Genomic DNA, 24,411 nt, shown 5'->3' with positions numbered 1-24,411 from the left:
CATTAAATGCACATTATTAAATGCATTTCACTTACTATGCCCAAGGCTTTTGCTAACAAACAAAACAATGTAGAGTGTGTGCGTTTGGGAGGAGATTATAAACCAACCATATTCTGCTCACAATTTGTGGACCTTACGGCTTGTTTTGTGTAATACATCAGCTCAAAATCCACCTACTTTGGCTTAATCTGTTGGCGTGTTAAGCTCCAAAATAACTTATTCCACTTATTTAAATTCCTTAAATAACAACAGTGAGATTAGGGTGAGGCTCACACATGGACTTAGGTCACAATATGCTTGCAAACCCGTCTCTTTGAAAATCACGGTGTAGTCCAGTTAACCTTTATTAACATAATCCGTAGCTTCAGATGCTTAGGATCCTGGTCAGTGGGATAATTTGGATTCCAAACATCTATAAGCAGAGTGGGTTTTGTTTTTCATTCGTTTAACCGTTATCAAAAAGAGAGAAAAAAAAAATCCTCATAAATTTATTACAATGTAAGCTTCTGTGCAGAAATTTAAGATACAAAACTAATTCGATATGGATCCCTGCCTACAAATTCTGTGTTTCTTAACCTTGTGAAGTTGGAGAAGTGTGGATTTTAACTCCCAGAATTCCCAGACATTGTTTCTCAATTGGGTATGTCTAGTTTAATGAAGAGAAGGACAAGGGGTGACATGATAGCAGCGTTCCAATCTCTCAGGGGCTGCCCCAAAGAAGAGGGAGTCAAGCTGTTCTCCAAAGCGCCCGAGGGCAGGACAAGATGCAACGGGTGGAAACTAACCAAGGAGAGAAGCAACCTGGAACTAAGGAGGAATTTCCCAACAGTGAGAACAATTAACCAGTGGAACAATCTGCCTCCAGAAGCTGTGAATCTTGGCCACTTGAAGATGTATAGACATCAGGTTGAAACATTGTCCAAGACACAAGTTGAAAACTGTCCGTTGGCTGCCAGCGACATCTTTATTCCAACTTGATAACCGTCATTGCCCTATGAAGACAAGACAAGGCTTGGTTCTCATCCTTGAAGGGCACAATTCTTATTAGGGCACTGAAACTGGTCTGGCCAGGACCTTCTTCAGAATATCTCTGGGCACGAAGAGATTTACCTGCTTTTCTCCTCCTCTTAATAAACTCCGAAGCACCCGAGACCAGCAAGTCCATTTCCAATGATAAACTTCACAATTAGATCTTTTCCCGCTCAACTTTGCCAACGTTTTCTAATAAAATCCCATTAATAATTAATGCCCAATTATTAAATATTTAAAAATTTAAAAGTGAAATAGTTTTTTTTTGGGGGGGAGGTTGTTTTTTTTTTTTAAAGCGTGCATGCGATGAATAATTTAGCGGCTGCAAACGAGCTTACTCGTGAGAGGGGGTGGCTGGCAGCGGTGGTGCTTTGGTGCTCTGCAACCCGCATTTTTCCAGACGCCAAAGTGAGGTTGCCCAGCGGCAGCGTCTCGGTTGGGTAGAGGGGTGACAGGATCGTTCCCAGGCTGTTGTGGAATGTGAGAATGGCCGTGGGAGACAGGGAAGAGATGCTGCCTACTGCAAGGGTCAGATAAGAGAGGGCATGGCCCAGAGCTGCTTAACGGGTGGAGAAAGAAACTCAGAGGGGAACCCCTCCAGCTTCTTAGGCTGCAAAACAAGATGGCAAGATTTTTGCGTGTTGCACTCCACGATCCGGGTCCTCGGAAGGCTGAGTCAACCTTGAGCTGGTAAGAATCAAACTGATGGCAGTCGGCAGAATTAGCCTGCAGTACTGCATTCTAACCACTGCACCAACACAACTCTTTGAAAGGACTGACGTGTGAGAGAGAGAGATGGATGAAACCTGAGCTACAAGAAGATAACTCTTTCCCACCTTGTCCGTCACAAAAGATAAGGCAGGGTGACGTGTCCTTCACGCTGGTCCTTTCTAAAGTCCCCCCCCCCCAATTCTTATTGCTTGGCTTCGTAGTTCTGCCTCCTCGCTGTCGGCTTTGTTCTGCCTAAGCAGTATTGCCTTTAAAAAATGGTTTTCATAAAGCGGGCTGCAGGAAGAGAAGTGGAACATGACAAATGTTCCAATAAAGAGGGAGCAGATACCCCCAGATCTGGGACTTCAGTGAGGAGGTCAGAGGGCTCTCCAAAAGTACACCCAAAGGAGCCGTTGAGTATGGAAAGCAAACTCTTCAGTTCCAACTGAAGGGCCAAAGGAAGAAACGGACTTTTGAGGCAGACGTGAATGGTTGACAATTACATGTGTACTTAACTTGGAAACGATGACGAGGAAGCAAAGGAGTTAAAACCAGGATCAGAGAATGCCAGCTGGCCTCTCTGAGGGTTACTCAGGAGAGTTGACCCCAAGATCAAGGAACATTGCCTTCCACAGAGCTCCTCTGTTGTGCTGACGCAGGACAGCAGTGTTTGTTTTCCTCTGCACATCTGCAGTGGTGACACCTCGCTGTTCACCATGGAAGCCGCTCTGTTGGTCTCAGCCATCATGCAAATATAGAAGGCCAGGCTGACCTTTCAAGAAAGCTGGTGGTGACAGGGGAGAGGAGAGAAACGATGGTGGTGGGTTGGGTCCATCCTGCTTACGGTGAGAGATGGGAAATGGAAGCTTGCGTCGAAGAAACGTAGCATCCATGGTTTCAATTAGTAGATTCCACCAACTCTTGGCGCCTTTAATTTACGTCTCTTGTAATGGTACGTGGGAAAGATGGAAGAAGAGTGTTTTCCGGTGAGACCGGTCTATCGATCAGGGCAACCTGGTCTACCTAGTTATGGGATGGAGCATGCCGCTGCCGCTTTCGCCTTTCAGCCCCAATCCAGGAGTCTTTGGAGGCTATCGCTTCTGCAACTAACTATTTCTGTGTTAAATGTTAAATTTTACTGACAAAGAAGTCTTCCTTTAATTCTAATCTCCCTTTAATTCTTTGTCGGTAAGATTTAAAATTTAACATGAAGGAAGAGATGCTGTCTAAAGAAACGATTTGATAAAAGAGCCCAGAGCTGTATAATGGGAAGAGAAAGAGACTCAGAAAAGAACTCCTAACTTATCAGCCTGAAAAAGAAACAGTGGGACATTTGTCTTTTAGACTTGCAAGATTCTATTAATGTACCTTCCAAGAAAGTAGAATCTGAATGTGTGTCCTTTTTTGGTCTGTCTGGAACGGCTGATCGTCTTGACCAAGAAAAAATAGAGTTCCAGATGTGGGCAGATACCTATTTTGACTTCAAAAGTTTTGTGAACACCCAGTGAAAGAAAGGTAAAGGGACGCGGTGGCTCAGTGGGTTAGGACACTGAGCTTGTTGATCAGAAGGTCGGCAGTTTGGCGGGTCGAATCCCGAGTGCCGCGTAGCAGAGTGAGCGCCTGTTACTCGTCCCAGCTTCTGCCAACCTAGAAGTTCGAAAGCACGTAAAAATGCAAGTAGAAAAATAGGGACCACTACAGTGGGAAGGTAACAGCGTTCCGTGCGCCTTTGGCGTCTAGTCATGCCGGCTACATGACCACGGAGATGTCCTCGGACAAGCGCTAGCTCTTTGGCTTTGAAACGGAGATGAGCACCGGCCCCTAGAGTCGGAAACGACTAGCACGCATGTGCGGGGGAACCTTTACCTTTACCTTTTAATGAAAGAAAACCCTTTTTGCAAAGGGAGTATTTTGATAACACCAACTGAAAGTTTTCAAGGAGTGTTTTAGGCTTTGGTGCCTTTCAAGAAATCCTTGTCATGCAAGATGGCAGACACCCTGAAGTAAATGTCTTGGGGGGTTGGGGGAGGAAGAAGCAAGGAAAAATAATTTTGATATTCAAGTTATTTTTACTCTGGTGCCAGCCGTAGAGATAGGCTGCATCTCACTGTCACAGAAATTAAAGCATTGAGCAATAATAGCATCTCTCATTGTTAAGGGTACCGGTGCACATCACTATTTACAAAACGGAGATATTTTGATTCTTTTAGCTTTTCAATGAATTGAGAAGAAAAAGGATTTTAGGTAAATGAGAGTGGAATATTTGTTCTAAGACTAAAGACGCCTATTATTGAAGGAGGGTTTTTTTTGGGTGGGGGGAATCGCAGTGGATATTAAATGCCTGAGAAAATATCTATGATGGAAACATATCATGGAAACTGCCTTGGGGCTTTAAAGATGCCAACAGTTGAGATAATTTCAGATTGTTCTCTGCTTTGCTTTTGGTAAAGTTAATCTCACAGTTGCAGTGTCACCTAATGGAGCCCTTTTTTTCCCCAGGCTGTTTCTCAGGGAGCTCTTAAAATATCCTACGACATAAACTCTCTTTTCAGCTCATTCTGCCAGTCTTCTGAAAGAGCCCTGGCAAATGAAACAAGCAGATTTTATCTCTCTACAGAGTGGAGATCATAAACATGTGGAGATCTGAAAGCTCTTTCTGTGCCTCTCCTAGATGTCCTTGCCTTATTTAATATCATCCCATTTTGTTTTATGTCCTTCACACAGGATTGCAAAAATCTGTTGAGTCTTGGAGGAGCTGCCAACGACTTAAGTGAGCAGAACATAATGCCAGTTTCCAAGAAGAATAGAATAGACAGGTGTAATGTTACAAGCGCAGTATGCTGGAATGGGGTAGAAAGACCAAACCAGGTAGAGATAGGTGGAGAAACTGGGCCAAACCCTAAAAGCTTTCATTGTAGTAGCTTGTAATGATAATGTAGCTATAGGAATATGACAGTAGCAGCTTGGTAACTCTTTTCATGGGTGTGAAGGACTAGCTCTCTAGAGAAAGTTTTGACACTCATACAGGTGGAAGGAAAGAGAAGAGGACAGGTAACCTCAAGGAGCATAGACTCAATTACGGTGGCAATGGATGTAACATTGGAAGACTAAAGGGCCAGGTTGGAGAAGATCTATTTTAGGTGGTCACTAAGAATCAACCTTGAGGCACACAGAGTTGGCTCATTTTGTCAAAAGTTTTGGAATCCAATATTACATTGGACTAACTGGACCTTAGCTCTGTTATAATAATGTTATGTGAATAGAAGGGGACATAACTTCTGCACAGAAGAAATTATTTTTACACACTTGAATGTATACAGTGGTACCTTTGTACTCAACTGCTTTAAAACTCATCAAATTTAGTACTCAACGCATTTTGACATGAAAATGTTGTCCCGGTACTCATCGTTTGTTTGGTACTCATCGTTTTTGATCCTCATCATACCTCCTGGAAGCAGTTAACAATGAGTACCAAGGAACCACTGTAGTTACTTATGTGTAGTTGTTTCGAGACCCAAAATAAGAAAAAAAAACAACAATGAAATTTGGACTCTCGCAATCAGAGCTTTCCACACCTCCTTTGACGGAGGCTTTTAAATAGTTCCTGTAGCCTGCTAAGAGTCTTCCTTGTTTTTTCATTTTTCCCCCATCTGCCTTGCAGAAATCTTTTAGCTGAGAAAAAATTTGAAGGTATGCTGGCCTGTGCTGTAGGTTTGAAATCTACTCTCAGATTTTTAATAATAGTTGGGGGGGGCGTGGGACTTTGAAGTCTGTTTCCAAAACTTTTCTTTTCCTATCTTGTCAGTCCTTCAAGTTATACACGGAGATAACTTTTAGATTTTTCTCTTGCTGAAAGATCCAGTGTTCTTTTAAGGGTTTGTTTTTTTTTTTTTGAACAAGAAAACTCCTGCAAGGAAAGAAGAGGGGAAAAAAATATTCCAAAGAATGACTCAAAAGACTCTGAAATAAGTGGAAACGGATTCTTCTGCCAGACGGAGCCTTACAAAGCACTGATCCTAGAAAAGTGTTCGAATTTCTGCACCTGACATATTTCAGTGGTTTATTATTTGGAATCTGTAAACAGCTGCATATAAATAGTACGCATTCAGATTTGCAGAAAGATGTCATGTTTAACTATAGCAGGGATGTCAGCTTCTATTTACTTGGAGATTCATTGAAATCTGCAATTTGACCAGAGGTGTCTAACTTTGCATACGACTGTATGTTAAAGTCAGGGTTGGTGTTTAAAATAGAAGATTACCATGGGCTAGGATTCTGATCCAATTCCTCTGAAGCTTTTTTCTTGTTGTTGTTTTGAGGTATGAAACTTCAGGGCAGTTTAAGAAGCTTGGCATCTGGACTAGAATATCTGGAGACAGGTTGTCCTGTGGTAACCTCCTGACTAGATCATTATTTGGCCTAGTTTCCGATTTTCTGGAGATCAGCAGCCTGATTACGGATTGAGATGGAAACTTGATTCACTGTAGGGTTTTTGCTAGTTAAAATTCTGTTTGGAACGCAGTGACATTTTCATTAGAAGACAGAAAAAGCTTTGCCCCGTGTTTGTTTGTTGTTGTTTTTTTCCAAAATAGCGTGAATTATTCACTCTGGTTCATGTAAGTATGTGGGGGTGGATGCTAGGAGTGAACAGTTTTTGAAGGATGGGTATTTCGGAAGGGGAAGTTAAAACAGGATGGAGACTTTGATGTCCCCAAAAATAAGAACATCTCTTTCCCTTCACGCTAAGTCCGTTTTGCCTCAAGGCCTTTCCAATCAGATCCAAGATGAGATCCTGGCACTAGGATCCCACACTTTTTTTTGTGAAATCTAGTTTTGGAGGAGAACAGAACTCTGAAGAGGGACTTTTAGAAACACATCAACTACCCAACAGGGAGAAGAAAAAATCTGGCGTCTTGGCTGGAATACCAGTCCAGTTCCTATGCTATCTTTATGCTTGTGGTTCATTCTCTTCTTCTAGAGACCCTCAGAGAATCAAAGGCCAGGTCTATGTGTCCAGCTGCTAGGAAGCATTTCTTACTCTTTCTTGACGGCCCTTCTGTCCAAAATTAGGAACAAAGAGTTTATTCCCATCCTGACTCCCAAAGCACTGACTCATAACTTCACTGCACAATCTCCTGAAGCTGATCAGAAGATATGGTTGAGCCTGCGGTGGCCCAGTCCCGAAAGCCTCAAACTTCATCCATCCTGAATGATTCCAGCCATTCTCTGGTCCTCATTTTGACCCGTGGAAGTTCCTTTTTTCAGCTCAGAGCAAGGAGGATAGAATTACATCCTTGTAATTCAGATCTCTGCCCTTTTGATGGCTGATCAGCTTTCCTAGCGAACGGATCAACCACAAGCCCATATTAATAAACACTGGACTTGAACTTTTGATGACGCGTTGATAGCTCTTGACCAAATGTGATGGATCTTCTTGGAAGATCTGAGTGAAGGATCAGAAGAGGCACAATCATCTCATATTCCCTCCATGATAGATGGGAGCGGGGAGTCAAAAAGTCAAGATGGTGACTGTGATTGACCCCAACCCAGACTGCTACTCCGATACTCTTTTTGACACCTTTTTCCTCCTCCTCTACCCTACTACCCCCACTACCCTCTTTGACATGCCTCCCTTACCCTGTTCCTCTACTTCTTCTGTAGCTAAAATTTGGATACAGAAAGCACAGCATGGACTGGATTGGTTTTAACCATGTTTCGGGAGCTCTCCGATTTCATTCCAAAGCTGGTTAGATTTTTAAAAAGGTGCCCAAATTGTTCCTGAAACGTAAAACCCATCCTCCTTAAATGAGGACTTTGCTTTTCGTTAACTGCATTTGGTTAAGCAATGAGCTGGCCAGAGGACTGTCGCATCCCTGCGTGAGCAGTAAGAGACCCACAAAAGCTTCAGGTCACAATGCCCCCCTCCATCGTGGCTCCCCCAGCATCCTTGAAGCTCAATAGACTGACCGCTTAGAGGAGGTTTCCTGAATTGGAATAATAGCTGGCAAGACTTTGCTGGTGAGGGGCGATGGCAGCCCTTTTGCTAACATCATCTTGCTTTTCAAATTTCCTTCAATGCTGACAAAGACAAGTAATCAGCCACTCCCGGAAACAGTTGAAAGGCTGCCTTTGCCGTTCCAGAAAGCGAGGTTAGGCCTTCTAGGTATTCTGTCTGGTGCAGAAAAACAACCTCTGGGTTTTTTATTTCTCCCGAGAGCATCTGTCGAAAAGCAGAGCAGCCAAGTCTGTCCCAGAGATTCTTTCCTAAAACAGGTGGGTTGCTTTGTGTGAAGGGAGAAGGCAAAGGAGACGACAGAATCATGGAGTAACAAGCCGTCATGACAGGATGAAAAGAAGCTGGGCAAGATCTTGCCATCTTCACAGAGGAAGAACCAGATGACTCGGTTCTGTCGTATGGCTAGCCCAGGGGTAGGCAACCTCGGCTCTTTTATGACTCATGGACTTCAACTCCCAGAATTCCTGAGTCAGCATGGCTCAGCTTGGAAACCTCTCCCTTTCCCCTCAGCATAGCTGACTCAGCAATTCTGAGAGTTGAAGTCCATGAGTCATAAAAGAGCCGAGGTTGCCTACCCCTGGGCTAGACCATACAATAAATGATTGCGGGAACTGGGTATGTCTAGTCTAACAAAAGGAAGGTGACAATCTTTCAATATTTGAGGGGTTGTCACAGAGAAGAAGGGATCAACCTCTTCTTCAAAGCTCCTGAAGGCAGGACAAGAAATATCAAGGAGAGAAGCAACCTAGAACTAAGAAGAAACTTCCTAACAGTGAGAACAATCAACCAGTGGAACGGCTTGCCTCCAGAAGTCGTGGATGTTCAGTTTCCCTGTCTTTGAACAAAATTTGTAGCAAGAAATAACAGAGAATGATCCCAGTACTGACCAGTGTTGGGATTTTGCATTCTCAACTGCCAGATCCCTAAGCAAGATCTCTCTCATTATTGCTGCTGCTGTTGTTACATCAGTTGCAATTATGGGCCAGGGTTAAACTCAAACCCAATGTAATGCAATGATTAAAATAAAAAATAAATAAATAAACCCAACTTCAATCATAAGAAGAACTACTTTGCAGAGAGAGGTTCACCTCAACCCTAGACTCCGTGCTTGAGGAACGTCAACTTTTCAAGGACTTCCAACATGCCATCAGAATTCACATTGATCTTCAGACGAGGGTTCTGTGAAAGGCGGCTGGTCCCCTCAAACCAGCATTTCCCCTGTTCAGCCTGGTTATCTATGTCAGGAAAAGAAGGAAGGGTGATGGGAAGCAGATGACATTAATGGCTCCTGCTAATTTATCTCCAAGACTAGGAAGAAGCTGGTGATTAAAAGTCCATCGAAATGTCTAAACAATGCTGGGGGGAAAAATGGGAGGGCGGCTTAATTCTTAAGGACGTGCTACTGAATCCCTCCCCCCCCCTTCTTCTCCCACCAGCTGAGTCAAGCCAAGGCCTGATGCTTCCAGCTTTGAGAATTTGGACCAGAGAACTTGCATTGTCTTCCGAAAACAAATGCTCGGTTGGGTGTCTGGAATGTGCTAATACCCAGGCAGCTTTTGTCAGTGATTAAATACCGCCTAGCACCAAAAAGTGCAGACAAGGGATTGTAGATCTTTTCTCTGTTTAGGAGGAGCTTCTGTTTTTCATCCGGTCTCTTGAAATTGCCGAGTGCCGTGTCACATAGATGGAATTGTAGTCATTGTGCTAAGCAGCAGCTGCATCTTTCACAAGCATGACATACAAAAACTCAGTTGGAAAGTGGAGGGCACCCCTTGAATGACTGCGGATGTTCAGCTGGAGCCACCTCCGTCCTCCTCTCCCACAGCCCGGTGGCCGGACGGTCATGTGGCCACTCAGGGGACGGGAGAGAGACTTCACAGCCTCTGGAGAGCAAGTGTCTCCGTTTATTATGGGAACCAAAGCCTTCTGGGCTGCTGTGTTGATAAAACAAGCTGACTTAGGTGACATCTCTGACTTGTGTTTAACTAAAGCTCTTCTCGGTAATTAATGGGGGGATAAATTGTGGCTTAATTACTCAGAGAGCACCTTGGGTGAAGGATTCATGGTAATTGTTGTGGATCCCCCTGAAGGATTCACTCGACTGGCAGCAAACTTTCCTAACGATAAAATACTGTCTTGAGTGGCAGCCAACTCTGCTGCCTTTTCTTGGCCAAAAATCTGCCAGAGAGAGAGGAATGGCACGCGGATACAGAGTTTGCTGTTTTGTATAGCTTGGAGAGATTCCCACCCCCCTTGCAAAATGCAAAATAGAACACAGAATAGAAAATAGAATCGAATCGAACCCTCTCTTGCAAAATGCAAAATAGAACACGGAATAGAAAATAGAATAGAATAGAATAGAATAGAATAGAATAGAATAGAATAGAATAGAATAGAATAGAATAGAATAGAATAGAATAGAATAGAATAGAATAGAATAGAATAGAATAGAATAGAATAGAATAGAATAGAATAAATGGGAATAGAATGGAATAGAATAGAATAGAATAGAATAGAATAGAATAGAATAGAATAGAATAGAATAGAATAGAATAGAATAGAATAAATGGGAATAGAATAGAATAGAATAGAATAGAATAGAATAGAATAGAATAGAATAGAATAAATGGGAATAGAATAGAATAGAATAGAATAGAATAGAATAGAATAGAATAGAATAGAATAGAATAGAATAGAATTATAAATAGAATAGAATAGAATAGAATAAATGGGAATAGAATGGAATAGAATAGAATAGAATAGAATAGAATAGAATAGAATAGAATAGAATAGAATAGAATAGAATAGAATAGAATAGAATAATAGAATAGAATAGAATAGAATAGAATAGAATAGAATAGAATAGAATAGAATAGAATAGAATAGAATAATCATAAAAGGGCCAGGTTTGAAGACCCCTGACGTACAGACTCTGTGGAAACTGTGAAAACAAACAAACTGTAATCTCTTTCTGCTTTGTTCCAGAATTAAAGAAGCAGCTGGAAAGTGCGGAGTTGAAAAACCAGCGCTTAAGGGAGATCTTTGGAACAAAGATTCAAGAATTTCGCAAAGTGTGTTATAAACTGACCGGCTACCTTATTGATATTACGATTGAGAACCAATACCGTCTCACCTCTGTCTATGCTGAGCGCAAAGAAGACTGCTTGATCTTCAAGGCAAGTTATTTATTTTATTTCCTGTTCCCCTACCCATATAGGCATAACGTATCTGAGAAGATGGACAAGCGTAAACGTCAACAGTATGTTCTTGGTGGACTTACTCAGCTGATACCAACAAACACCTTAGGCATGTGTCTCCTTAGGGGGCTTAATGATGAGATGTTCTTCAAGTAAACTCTTTGGGCTACTTGACCTTTCTCCCTTTTTCTTTTTGGTTGAATGGAACAGTCTTTCTCCAGTGTGTCAACTTGAAGATGAATGGATTTCAACTCCCAGAATTCTCCACCAGCATGAAGTTCACAAATCTTCAAGTTGACAAGATTTAGAAACGCTGGAGTAGCGCAGCCTGATTCCCAAACCAAAACACCCACAGACACTGGACCTTCGTTGTTTTGCTTTCCAAAACATGTCCTACACTGATTAAAAACCATTTGCCTGTCCCGTTTATCATTCCAATAATCCATGACAAGATTTAATCAAAGATTAAATCACAGAAAGCAGACACCATCTCCCCCAACTATCTGGTTTTTATCAGAAAGTCCGTGGGATCTTCTAACCAAAGGGAAGTAATCAAGATTGTGCAATCTTTAAGCTGGATCAGAATCACAGAAAGCAGAACTTGTGTTAGTTCAGATGCAATCCACAAATTCCAGAGGGCCGAATCCAACCACATTTATACCCAGAAAGGCAACAAAGAATAACCCGTGACATTTTAAGTTGAACAGCTCCTCACAATTGCAAACCCCACATCCAAGCCAGAGTGTGCTTAATCTGGCCCAAATACCCAGGGAAACAGCCAGATTTTCAGAACCTTACTCATGTTGTCACTAGGAAGTCACAAACTGCTGCATCCAACAAAGTGACATTGATAGATGGGGAGGTAGAACATACATGGATGCTACATCTCCAGTTTTTAGTGCTGGAAACCGACAGTGTTCTTGAAACACAATGAAGGGTGTTGTTCTTTTGAACCAGGATATGGGATCTCAGTTAATTCAACCTTGGAGAAGCCCAGAGGAAAAATCCACAGGGTTCTTGTAGACAGAGGTCAGGTGTTATCCATGTTGAAAGACGTGCGGGGCTATTTTGAGCTTCTTCTGGCACACATGAGCCGTGTGAATCTGACTCTTTGCTATGCCTCTCTGCCTTGGTTTCTTTAAAAAAACAAAAGCGCTCATGTAATACATTTTCAGCAGGGTGTGAGAGGCAGACAATTTTGCACAAAGTAATATATTAGAATTATCCTTGGTTTTGGCAGATATAGTCTATTACTGTTGCTGGTTCATTAAAGGTCTTAGTTGGTTATAGATATTTCTCTTATTTATGTAAGTGACTGTAACATGGAAGCAGCTCATTGATCAATGCAGTGGCTCTGCTTATTAGCTGAGATTCAAAGAGTTTCATTTCCCCCTAAGCCAAGTTGGATAACCTCAGTCTCCTAAATACCGCTATTGAAGAAAAATGTGGCGTTAGGCTCTGGGATTTGGAAGAATGTTTGTGTCCCATCAAAACTCAAAATAAGTCTTCTTTTTTGGGGGGAAGGTAAATGGAGCTGAGCAGGATGGTTTGACCAATAAATAACACACTAGAGGCTGTTAAGGAGAATATTTGTAGCTGAAGATTGAAATGAAGCGTGTTTGGTTGTTACCTTGCAGACGTTTCATGAGTCAAACTAAGTAACATCATCAGAGCTAGATGGGGGTGGGGGCAAACATCTAGCACTGATTATGTTTACCTAGTTGGGTCATGAAAACTCCGCAAGAAAACCACAAGCTCCAAGGACCCCATAATCCTCCTCCTCCTTCTTCTCTTCCACTCACAAATTCCACTCCCTTCTGGTCCTGATAAGGTTACTTAGTTGGGTCATGAAATGTCTGCAAGGAAACTGTCAAAGCTCAGAGAGCTCCGAGGACTCCCCAGTCCTCCTCTTCCTCCTCTGCTCTGCAAATCCCTTCTTGCACTGAGCCCCATGGACCCCACATTAGACCTGGTGGTGTGTGGACTTCAATTCCCAGAATTTGCAGCATGCTGGAGAGCTTTAAGACATGCGGGTGTTGCAACCATCCTTGAACGCTTGTTTAGATGTCTCCATGAAGTTGTCATTGGCACCTTTGCACACAGAGAGGGGGACTTGTTGTAAAGTAAGGATTCACCCAACGAACTTCTTGTCTTCTTCACAAGCCAATGCGGTTACCTGATTTTTGATCCAGTGGTGATTCACTGACAAACAAGTCTTTCCAAACAGTCAGGAAATGGAGGTATTTTTAGAATAGGAAGGGTTGTGTGTGGAAGGCAGGAACCTTTCTCACAACAAGTCTAACAGTCCTTTTACACAATGAAATCTTTTATCAGTGTCCACCTTGAGTCATTCCTAGTATAATAAACTCAACAGGCATCTTTTTTTGGGGGGTAGGAGCCCATTAAATTAACAGCTGGAGTCTACCCCGGTGTTTGATTCGCATTTGTTTAAGGGCCCACTTGAAAGGTGGGAAGTCTGAAGACAGAAAATTGGAATTTATTTTTTTTAAAAAAAATCTGGATCACGGTGCCTGGCTTCTTAACCGGGGCTCGGAGCTTCCGTGTGAAACAGCATTATTTAAAGAGGACAGAATTAACAGACCAAGAAAACATCTGCGAGACATTGACACACATTAATAATGTGCGTTAACTTGCAAATTTATTATGCAGGCCTGAAGGGATCACTTGTGAAGGCACAGCCATGGTTGGTAGCAACTCATTTTTCTTTCTTCTTTCTAGAGTTCATTTGACATTTCCTGATGAGGCATACAAAATAAGCTTGCTTATTGTTTGGCCCTTCATTTCTCATTTCCTTCTCTGCTTGGAATTTCACTTATGCTTCTGAGGTTGCACAGACACGTAGCGCGACTAAACCCGGGGCAGCGTCTCAAGAGGGCAGATTATAGGCGGGGTGGGTAACTACAACTCCCACAAGCCATGGCGGCTAGGTCTGGAGGGAAGGGAACTGCCAAAAACTCTGGAGGGCACCATGTTGTAGAGAATGAGGGAATGGCCTTGAGGGAGAGACAAAAAATGTAGGGTCCTTGGTGCTCTCTGAGCTGGGTGGTTTTCTTGACATTTTATGACCCAACTATGACCCAACTAGGGAACATCATCAGTGCTAGAAGAGAGTGGGGGGAGGAGGAGGAGAAGGACTGTGGGGTCCTTGGTGCTCTCTGAGCTGGGTGGTTTTCTTGCAGACATTTCGTGACCCAACTAGGGAACCTCATCAGTGCTAAAGGGAGGGGGATTTTCCTCCTGTTTATATACAAGTGGCTTGCCCTGTCAGTGTTGGTGGGAGAATTCTTGATGGGTCCTTGAGTAGGCTGTGGTTTACTCACTTGAAAGTTCCTTGATTGGGGTATTGTTTATTGCTTGGTGTTAATATAGGTGTCGATTGCTGGTCAGGAGGTGTTGAGGTCTTTCAGCTTTTTAACTGCCTCTCTTGAGTGGTATGTAGAGGTTGTTTGTCTCTATTTGCCTGTTGATTGGCCAGTTTGTCTGAGTGCCAGGCTTCCAGGAGTTCTCTAGTGTTTTTGTATTTGTTTTGAACTTGGCTTGGTCTAGGATGCTTACCATCTCCCGGTTGAAAGTATGGTTGCGTCTATCCATGTGTTGCGCAGTTAAGGAATTTTCGCCATATCTTCTTACTGCTAGTTAGTGTTCATGGATGCAGAGAGAAGGAAGCCAAGATCAAAACTTGAATCTGGGATAGGCACAGCTGTCTGGGGAATTCTGGGAGTTGTAGTCCACCCATCTTAAAGTTGACAAGATTGAGAAATGCCTGCCTATCTATCAATTATCTATCTATCTATCTATCTATCTATCTATCTATCTATCTATCTATCTATCTATCTATCTATCTATTATGTTGCCCTCCTTGCCAAATGCAATTCTTTTCTCCTGCTGAGACGCTGAAGTCCTTCAGTACTTTTCCATTAGAGCAATGACTAACAATCTAATAAAACATTACCTATTAAAGAATTATTTGGTGTACCTTGTCACTATAAGGAGCAGGTTATTAAACTGCTGTAGGTTTTATGATGGCAAGTTGATCACCCTACATAGTCTGAATGACTAATCTGTATCCTAATGGTTCTCTGGTTATTAATCTGTATTTGTTAATATGTTCCCTAAGTAGAAAGAATCCAATTTGTGGGAGTACATATCAAAACAGAGCAGCAGTTCAAACCACTGAGGTCTAATGTGTTTGTGAATTTAGAAATATAAAATGAAATAGTGTTTGTGATATTAATTCATGTATTCTGGCTCTTTCATGAAGTACAGTAATCTGAATCTATTGTGCATGAAGTTTTATCTCCTATTGACAAGTATATCTAGGTACATCTATAAAAAAACACATCCATGGAGGCTGAAATGAAAAACATACTGCTGTGGCTGTGCTGTTAAAGTTTAGATGCATGCAGAAAACAAGATTTAGTAGCTGTCAAGCCCAGGAGAGCCAGAGGCTGGGTTTGTGGATTAAAAGAGTAGCTTTGTATCAGGAAAATAAGCATATTTTAATTACCGTAAACCGTCACAAGTCAAAATGAAATTGGTAAGATAGATAGATAGATAGATAGATAGATAGATAGATAGATAGATAGATAGATAGATAGATAGATGATAGATAGATAGATAGATAGATAGATAGATAGATAGATAGATAGATAGATAGATAGATAGATAGATAGATACAAAGATACAGAGATACAGAGATACAGAGATAGAAGGATGGATGGATGGATGGATGGATGGATGGATAGAGATACAGAGATAGATGGATGGATGGATAGATAGATAGATAGATAGATAGATAGATAGATAGATAGATAGATAGATAGATTTCACCTGCCAGTGTTCTCCAGATTTGTTAAAATCTCAGCTGTTAGAATTCCTAGTCTGCATATCTACTTTTCATTCTTTGAAGGAAGTTAAATTAAATTAGGATGATAAAAAGGTAGGGAATTAAAAGAGTTAAGGACGGGGCATTTCTCCCCCCCCCCTTGTTCTAATCCATCATCAAGAGTGAATTTCATCCCCACCTTAATTACAAAATCAATAAAGTTCTTCCCTAATGCAAATTTCAAATGATTTGGAAAATAGATTGCACTTTAATTCTCTTTGGCTTTTGTAACCGGGAATCAGTCTTTGATAAAGGAGATGGATCCGATCCCCAGGCAGAGACGCTGGTAATGCTCCCAGCATTCTTCCGAGTGCTTAATTGGGTTTTTGATTCTGTTGGAGGAAGGTCAATGAAGGCTTAGGATGCTACGTGTGATGCTCGATCTGATTTAGAAGTCTAGGCGTTGTGACGTATGAGGAAGCACTGCTTGAAATGTTCCTCTTGACGTTCACGTCCCCCGCATCCTACCTCTAGAACATGCGTGTCAAACTGCCGGCCCCCGGGCCGGACGCATCATGACAAAACCGCGCCCACCCCATTGCCGGCAATGGGGAAAAAGCTCCGATACGTTGCGCGACGTCACATGATGTCGTGAGTTTGACGTGCCTGCTCTAGAAGAAGACAGCCTTCCGTTCCCTCAGAAATTGAAACCTGAGCTTTATTTGTTTTTGCAAATATCTAGATTATCTCACTTTTGGGTGCTCCAACACTGGATGTTTTTAAGAAGAGACTGGACAACCATTTGTCTGAAATGGTATAGGCAAGGGAAGGCAACTTTGGCTCCCTTATGACTCGTGGACTTCAACTCCCAGAAGTCATAAAAGAGCCAAGTTTGCCTACCCCTGGTATAGGGTTTCCTGCCTCAGCAGGGGGTTGGACTAGACGACCTCCAAGGTCTCTTCCAACTGTTATTCTAGATGTTACTCTTGATGTCCTTGGGTTGTTAACAACTGCCCAAGGTCTTGAGCGTTCAGAAGCAATCAAAGTCACGTTTAGAATCCTACTCATCACCTAGATTTCAACTGCCAGCTCAGGAAACGCCAGGGCTTCTTGAGTGCCAAGCTAAGAACAGCCTGAAGGGACCTAATGGGATTATTTGACTGGAGGAAAAATAGCTCCCTTTTTAAGTTCGCCAGCTGGAAGCCAGGTGGAAGTTGCCCTGGGCCATTTCTCACATTACGCAAGAGGAAAACCCAGATTGGATCAAGCCGAATCCCTCACCTACCTCCAGTACACTTCCGCTCTCTTCTCTTGCAGCCTTTCTCAGGTCTGTGTGTGTTGTTGTTGTTTTGCAAACTTTGTGATTTGGCTCTAGTCGGGGGAGCGAGCAAGCCTGTGCCACCTTCCTGAAGAGACTTCAGTCCTGCCTCTTTTTGCTTCTCCCTCCCTCCCTCCCTGCACCGCAGCTTCCCGTCGCATTTTTGATTGAGCACGTTCCCGGGGCTGCCGTCCCACACCCTTGCACACACAATCAGAAATAACGGCGGAGCTCATTGGTGGAAGCGGCCAGCCGTGGCGGGATTGATTAGGGATTGCGGGCCTCGATTAAGTTCTCATTCTTGTTAATTGCCTGTTATTTTATTTATTTATTTTGTATTTTGTTTTCAATTTTCCTGCATGGTTTCCCCAAGATTTGGGCTCGCCTCAGCTCCGGAAGCAAATGCCATTCACGAAGCAGCTTCATGTCTTTCTGTCAAATGAGCAGTATCAGGTTTTTCTAGGAAAGGTCAACCCTGCAAATGTGTGTGTGTTTGTGGGTTGCCTGCCTTAATCCTCTGCGGCAAACAGGACTTGGTTATCGTGAATAACAAGAGTTGGAAGGGACCTTGGAGGTCTTCCAGTCCAACCCCCCACTCAAGCAGGAAACCCTATACCATTTCAGAAAAATGGTGTCAATCTCTTCTCTTAAAAACCTCCAGCGATGAAGCTCCCGCAACCTCTAGAAGCAACTTATTCCGCTTATTAATTGTCCGCACTGTCAGGAAATTTCTCCTTTGCTCCAGTTTGCTCTTCTCCTTGATTAGTTTCCATCCGTTGCTTCTTGTCCTCCCACTTCAGGTGCTTTGGAGAATAGGTGGACCCCACCCTTCTTTGGGGCAGCCCCTCAAATATTGGAAGACCGCTATCGTGTCACCCCTCGTCCTTCTCTTCATTAAACTAGACATACCCAATTCCAGCAACCGTTCTTTATATGTTTTAGCCTCCAGCCCCCTAATCATCTTTGTTGCTCTTCTCTGTGTGCCTTCTAAAGTCTCAACATCTCTTTTATATTGTGGTGACCAAAATGGGAGGCAGTATTCCAAGTGTGGTCTTACCAAGGCCTTATAAAGTGGTACTAACGCATCAATGTATGGCAGTGAAAGCTGGACCATAAGAAAGGCTGAGCGCCAAAGAATTGAGGCCTTTGAACTATGGTGCTGGAGAAGACTCCTGCGAGTCCCTTGGACTGCAAGGCGATCAAACCGGTCAGTCCTAGAGGAGATCAACCCCGACTGCTCTTTAGAAGGCCAGATCCTGAAGCTAAAACTCAAATACTTTGGCCACCTAATGAGAAGGAAGGACTCCCTGGAGAAGAGCCTAATGGTGGGAAAGGTTGAGGGCAAGAGAAGAAGGGGACGACAGAGAATGGGGTGGCTGGATGGAGTCACTGAAGCAGGAGGCGTGAGCTTAAATGGACTCCAGAAGATGGTAGAGGACAGGAAGGCCTGGAGGAACATTGTCCATAGGGTCGCGATGGGTCGGACACGACTTCGCAACTAACAACAACAACAACAAACGCATCACGTGATCTTGATTCGATCCCTCTGTTAATGCAGCCCAGGATTGTGTTGAGCTGTTTTTTTGGGGGTGGTGGTGGTTGTTTTTGTTTCTTTGCCAGCTGCACAACCAGGAGAAGCATGGATCTTCTCAGCACCCTTCCTTCCATTTCCCATTCTGCTCCATCATTCCAGCCCGTTCATTCCCTTCCGTTCATTGTCTGTTTGATAGCTTGGTCTCCCAGTGCCTGTTTTACATTGTTCGTTTCCTTGTTCTATTTTGCTAAACAATTTCTTTACCTCCTGGTGGAATCTTAAGTGTTTTTTTCCCTTTTTAAATTAGTCTGATCTGCTAAAGAATAGTTTAATCTAAAAGAAAACCCAATAGAAAGATAATCCCAGTGGAGTAAGAACTAAGAACCAACAAAGACTTCGGTTGTGTTGTGGATTGGTTCCCTTTGGAAATTTCAGGTTTTTAGTAGATAGCAAGGAGTTGCAGGTTTTTATATATATAATTTGTCTGGTGGGAACCTCACTAGGAGTGACCTCGCCTTTTCTCTTAGTTCCTTGAAGTTCAAACAGAATAATTGTTAGATTTTTTCCCCAAAGTTATCCTCTAATTTTATGGAGTTTTTAATATGTACACATACAATCAAGACCCAGCATGGTCTAATGTTCTGGTATTCCAACCTTGACAACTTTTAAGACTTGTGGACTTCAACTCCCAGAATTCCCCAGCCAGCATTCTGAGATTTGAAGTCCATGCATCTTAAGGTTGCCAGGGTGGAGAAACCCTGCTCTACAGTCAGTTCACAACACAACCCTTGCTTGAAATGCACAAGTCCTGGGCAGAGGGGAAAGAGGCCTTGATTTCATGCTGGCTGGGGAATTCTGGGATTTGAAGTCCAGCCCTCTTAAAGTTGCCAAGGTTGACAAACACTGGACTAGAAAGTTGAAGATGCCACTCTGGCTCTGAAGCTGAACCAAGGGAAGGGAGGTTGGCCTCCATGCCAGGAGATGTTGAAGTCCTCTTCAAGTGGCTGAGATTGAAAAACAATGCATGACATGCACTCCGCCAGCGCATGTCTTCAGCATGCAATCTATTTTGCCTGCAACTCAACTGCATCTGTGTTCCTTGCTTTTCTATCCATGCTCTTAAATGCTGCTTTTCTTGGTTCTCTTGAGTAACAGAATAATGGCAGAGATCTTGGAGGTCTTCTAGTCCAACCCCAGCTCAAGCAGGAGACCCTACACCATTTCAGACAAATGGTCTCAACCTCTTCTCGAAAACCTCCAGTGACGGAGCACCCACAACTTCTGGAGGCAACTCGTTTAATTGTTCTCACCGTTAGAAAACTTCTCTCTAGTTGTAGATTGCTTCTCTCCTTCATTAGTTTCCATCCGTTGCTTCTTGTCCTCCCCCCACAGGTGCTTTGGAGAATAGGTTGACACCCACCCACCCCTTCCTTGTGGCAGCCCCACAAATATTGGAACACTGCTATCCTGTCACCCCTCGTCCTTCTTGTCCTCAAACTAAAGGTAAAGGTTCCCCCGCACATGCGTGCTAGTCATTTCCGACTCTAGGGGCCGGTTCTCATCTCCATTTCAAAGCCGAAGAGCCAGCGCTTGTCCGAGGACGTCTCCGTGGTCATGTGGCCAGCATGACTAGACGCCAAAGGCGCACGGAACGCTGTTACCTTCCCACCGTAGTGGTCCCTATTTTTCTACTTGCATTTTTTGCGTGCTTTCGAACTGCTAGGTTGGCAGAAGCTGGGACGAGAAACAGGCGCTCACTCTGTTACGCGGCACTCGGGATTCGACCCGCCAAACTGCTGACCTTCTGATCGACAAGCTCAGCGTCCTAACCCACTGAGCCACCGCATCCTCAAACTAGACATACCCAATTCCTGCAACTGTTCTTCCTATGTTTTAGCCTCCAGTCTCCTAATAATCTCTGTTGCTCTTCTCTTGATTTCATCCGTGGCCTTTGCAAAGATGCCAGAAAATCTTCAGAGAGCTGCTCAGGGTGTGTCTGTGTGTGTCTGTGTGTCTGCTTTCATCCCACGCGTCCATGCTCCATTCCTTTCTCAAGTGCGTGAAGAGTTTAGTCCTGCCACCCCGTGTAATAGGCTATGTTCCCGCAGCATCTTTTCCATCTTGGATGAGAAGGCCTATCAGTGCCTCACAGCCAGCCAAACAGAAATCCTTTACCAAGACCTTCGCACACTCTAATAAAGATTTTACGCCCCAGTGGGTTGTTTCTTTTTTTTTTTTAACCGCAGCCTCGCTCGTATTTAGCTATCAAAGAGCATTAACACATCGTGCAGGTGGAACATTCCAGCAAAAGGAAGGCAGCCCCACCAGGAATAGAGAAAAACAACAACAAAAAAAACCAGGCAAGAGAAACTAAGGCTTTAAAGAAAGAAATACAAACACACAAAAACACCACGCGGCTAAGGGACAGTTTTATATAACAACAGTTTTTCTGAAGATGACATTGTTGGCTTGTAAGGAGGTCTGTAGAGAGAGGAGGGGGGGATGGAGAGGGGGGAGAAAAAGAGAGAGAGAGATGTTTTATTGGTCTTTCTTTGGGCAAAAATAGTGATTAGAAGATTTTCAGGTGTCTCGTGACCTTGCTGCGCTCTCTTTAAAAGCCTTCTTTTCTTGGCAGAGTTTGGAGAGAAAGCAGGTTTTATTCTGGGAAGCAAAGGAGCGAGGCAGCGAGATCACGCCGGCTGATTGTGATGTGCATTAAATCCCCCGAGACCCAGGCTTGCTATCTGATCAAAGCTGGACAATCTTGAGTGAATAGACTTGTTATTTTATTCCGCGTTCTTGGGTTGCAAATCAATTGCCCAACGAGTCCTCGTTGCTGCAAGGCTTTTCCCGTATTCCAGCGGTCGCTTGGAATTGAGTATGGAGGACCTCGTAACGTCACCGTTGACTAGGAGACCATACATAGATTTCATTTTCTTTGGAAATCCTGTTTGGGCTACAGAAACACATTTCTGTGGCTAAATGAGATATTTTTTTAACCGTTGGGCTCCTTCTCAGAGGAATTGGCCATTCCTCGCTGGAGGTCCAGATTCAAGGACTAGGTGACTTCTGGGGATGATGATGATGATGATAATAATAATAATAATAATAATAATAATAATAATAATAATAATAATAATAATAATAATAATAAGAAGAAGAAGAAGAAGAAGAAGAAGAAGAAGAAGAAGAGGAGGAGGAGGAGGAGGAGGAGGAGGAGGAGGAGGAGACCTTGGAGGACATCTAGTCTTGTCAAACATCCACATCTGCCTATCCCAGGTCCTTGGTAAGGACTCGATAGCTAGACAAAAATGCCAAATCCAGTCTGAACATCTTGTTGACTGTGCGATGATCAATAATAATAATAATAATAATAATAATAATAATAATAATAATAATAATAATAATAAGAAGAAGAAGAAGAAGAAGAAGAAGAAGTAGTTGGAAGGGACCTTGGAGGTCATCTAGTCTTGTCATTGATGTGGTTTGGGGAAGAAGACGCAAAGCAAAATTAGGAGCTAAGAGTCCCCCTTTAGCAAAATGCAATGCAAAGGTTGAGAAACATCCAATTTTAGGGTTCATCGTTATTTATGTATTCCTTCGTAATCCACCGTGATCACAGAAAGATCTACAACTGCGCTCCTGAGCTGTACTCCGTTGAAATAGATTTCCAGTTCAAAGCTTTGTTTTCTGATCAAAACTCTGGAGAGCTTTTGCTTGGGTGACAAACTGGAAGGGTGTGTGTGTGTGTGTGTGTGTGTGTGTGTGTGCGCGCGCATGCACGCAGTTAACATCCTATCCCCTTCCGGTTCCTAGACAGCCTTAAGACATGGATTTCTGTGGCATCAGTAGCTCCTCGACAGCCCCATGTGGTGTGTACTTCATAAGCTTGAGTAGACACATATGCCTCACCAGCTGTCTCTTGAGTTAAAAATGGAGGAAACGTGGTCTAGGCAAGCTTTGCAGATGGTTCCATGTTGGAATCAAACTTTGCCCGGAGCAGTTGTAAGATATACCTGAAATAGCACAGGTTGGGTATACAACCTGCCAGGTGTAAGGTGTTTGATCAGCAGGAAGTGGAAGATAATGGCTCAAAGGCTCCTTGGCAGGATGTATGCGATGCTTACAATGAACTGTCAGAAGGTATGACGGCCACCACTGGCATAAATTGCATTCTTGGGAGCTTCTTGGCTTCATGGAGGACAGGTCTGTCATAAGAGGGACAGTTAATCTTCAGCTTCATCAGCCTATGTCTGGATTCCAGTTCAAGGGAGTGCTAATTCATCAGTGTCTCCTTGTTAAGACTTCTGAAAGCTCCTCACTGGAAGTAAAATGTTGGGCTTGATGGATCTTAGATTGGACCTGACCAGGATGCTGGTTTTCACTCGGTCCCCATTAGCACACGCACGGCCCTAAGAAAGCCAGCAAGGATTCAGATGGAATTCGATGAGTGGATGAAGCAGATCTTCCCAAGGGGAGGTTAATTGCTAGCCAGCCCAAAGGTCCCACTGAAAATGACCAGAATGAAGATGTAGTTAGGAGTCGACGCTTCCATCTGATTTACAAAACATCCTCCTCAAAAAAAACAAAACCGCCGGTGTTTCTGCCATTTTTTTTCTTTCGGGATTGGTGAGTCCTGCAGGTATTAGAACATCTATATCAGGGCTCTTCAAACTTGGCCCTTTTATGACTTGTTGGACTTCAACTCCCAGAATTCCTCAGCCAAGAAAAAAGAAAAGAAAGCAAACTAAAAGGATTATATATTGGCAAATCAATTAGAAATTAAAGCTCTCCTCCAATCTGCATAATAAATGGAGCCAGGGAAGAACGAGACTTTCTCCCTTTTAACAGATTGCAGGCAATTTGCCTGTGGACAGCACTCTCATAAATTATGGATCTATCCACACATTTTTTTTTGCAGAGAGAAGCTGCCTGTGCAGGTTGCCACATTTTTCAAGAGTCCCTCCTTTCCTACCCCTCCCTTTTTTTCTGGAAAGCAAAGAGGCATGTTCGTCCACCCGCAGATGTCAACGGGAGCAGTCCCATCACCAGGCCGGTGCATAATTAACCCATCTGGATCTCATGTGCCACATTCCCTCTGTGGTTCTCTGAAAAAGCTCTCCAGAAAAGGACGGGCGATGCTTCCTTCCCAGCTTCAGCTGTCCGTGGGCTCCCCCAGTATGGAGCAAATGGACCCTCACAGATGGGCCCGGCCTTTTAAATCTCAGATGCAGAGAGAGACGTCCACATCTTTCTAGCTGGTGTGTGTTTGTGGTGGCCGAAATATCAAACGGAAGCAGGTGTGGATCGCTGCAGATGACTGTGCTGCGGTAGGAAGCTCCAGAACTGGAATGGCAACAGTGCCCTATACCACAGAGAGCTTCGTTGGCAGTGGCATCGACCCAGGCGGGTTGAAAGTTTGGAGACCTTCAGGGTTTTGAAGGGTGGCTGCAGTTCTTGCTGTCAACACTGCAAACATTGACATGTTTTTGCACTGACAATATAAGAGGCAGCCTTTTGTTTAAACTGCTTCGCTTTGAATCACAGAAGGGAGGGAAATGTCAAACGGCTATTTTGAGAAGATAAGAATAGCCACGTACAGAATGGGAAGTGAAACTTCATATGTAAAACTAATTGGATAATGTGATTTATGGTGTGTAGATAAGGGCGGGGGAATCGTGTATGTTACGCTGGGTTTGCTGGGAGGAGATTTCAGAGTCTGGCATCCCTCCAGGAATGCCGATGTTTCGTTTCATTATT

The 24,411-nt window shown here is 43.3% G+C and overlaps 1 protein-coding gene across 3 annotated transcripts in view; it reads left to right on the top strand.

Moving 5' to 3' along the window:
* Positions 1–11,533, top strand: part of MAD1L1 (mitotic arrest deficient 1 like 1) — a 188,765-nt gene extending 177,232 nt beyond the window's left edge. The window contains exons 17-18 of one of the 3 annotated variants that reach the window (XM_081337803.1): positions 10,742–10,932; positions 11,164–11,533. In XM_081337803.1, coding sequence (XP_081193929.1) covers positions 10,742–10,932; positions 11,164–11,187 — 215 coding nt within the window. In that variant the 3' untranslated portion in view covers positions 11,188–11,533. Of the gene's footprint in view, positions 1–10,741 lie in introns of all 3 variants that reach the window. The other 2 variants (XM_081337802.1, XM_081337804.1) reach the window with 2 other exon arrangements.
* Positions 11,534–24,411: the final 12,878 nt, after the last annotated feature.

Source organism: Vipera berus (assembly GCF_964194415.1).
Source record: "Vipera berus genome assembly, chromosome: 13".
Classification (NCBI taxonomy): domain Eukaryota; kingdom Metazoa; phylum Chordata; class Lepidosauria; order Squamata; family Viperidae; genus Vipera; species Vipera berus.
Note: the sequence above shows the minus strand (reverse complement) of the source record. Positions and strands in the feature narration are given on the sequence as shown.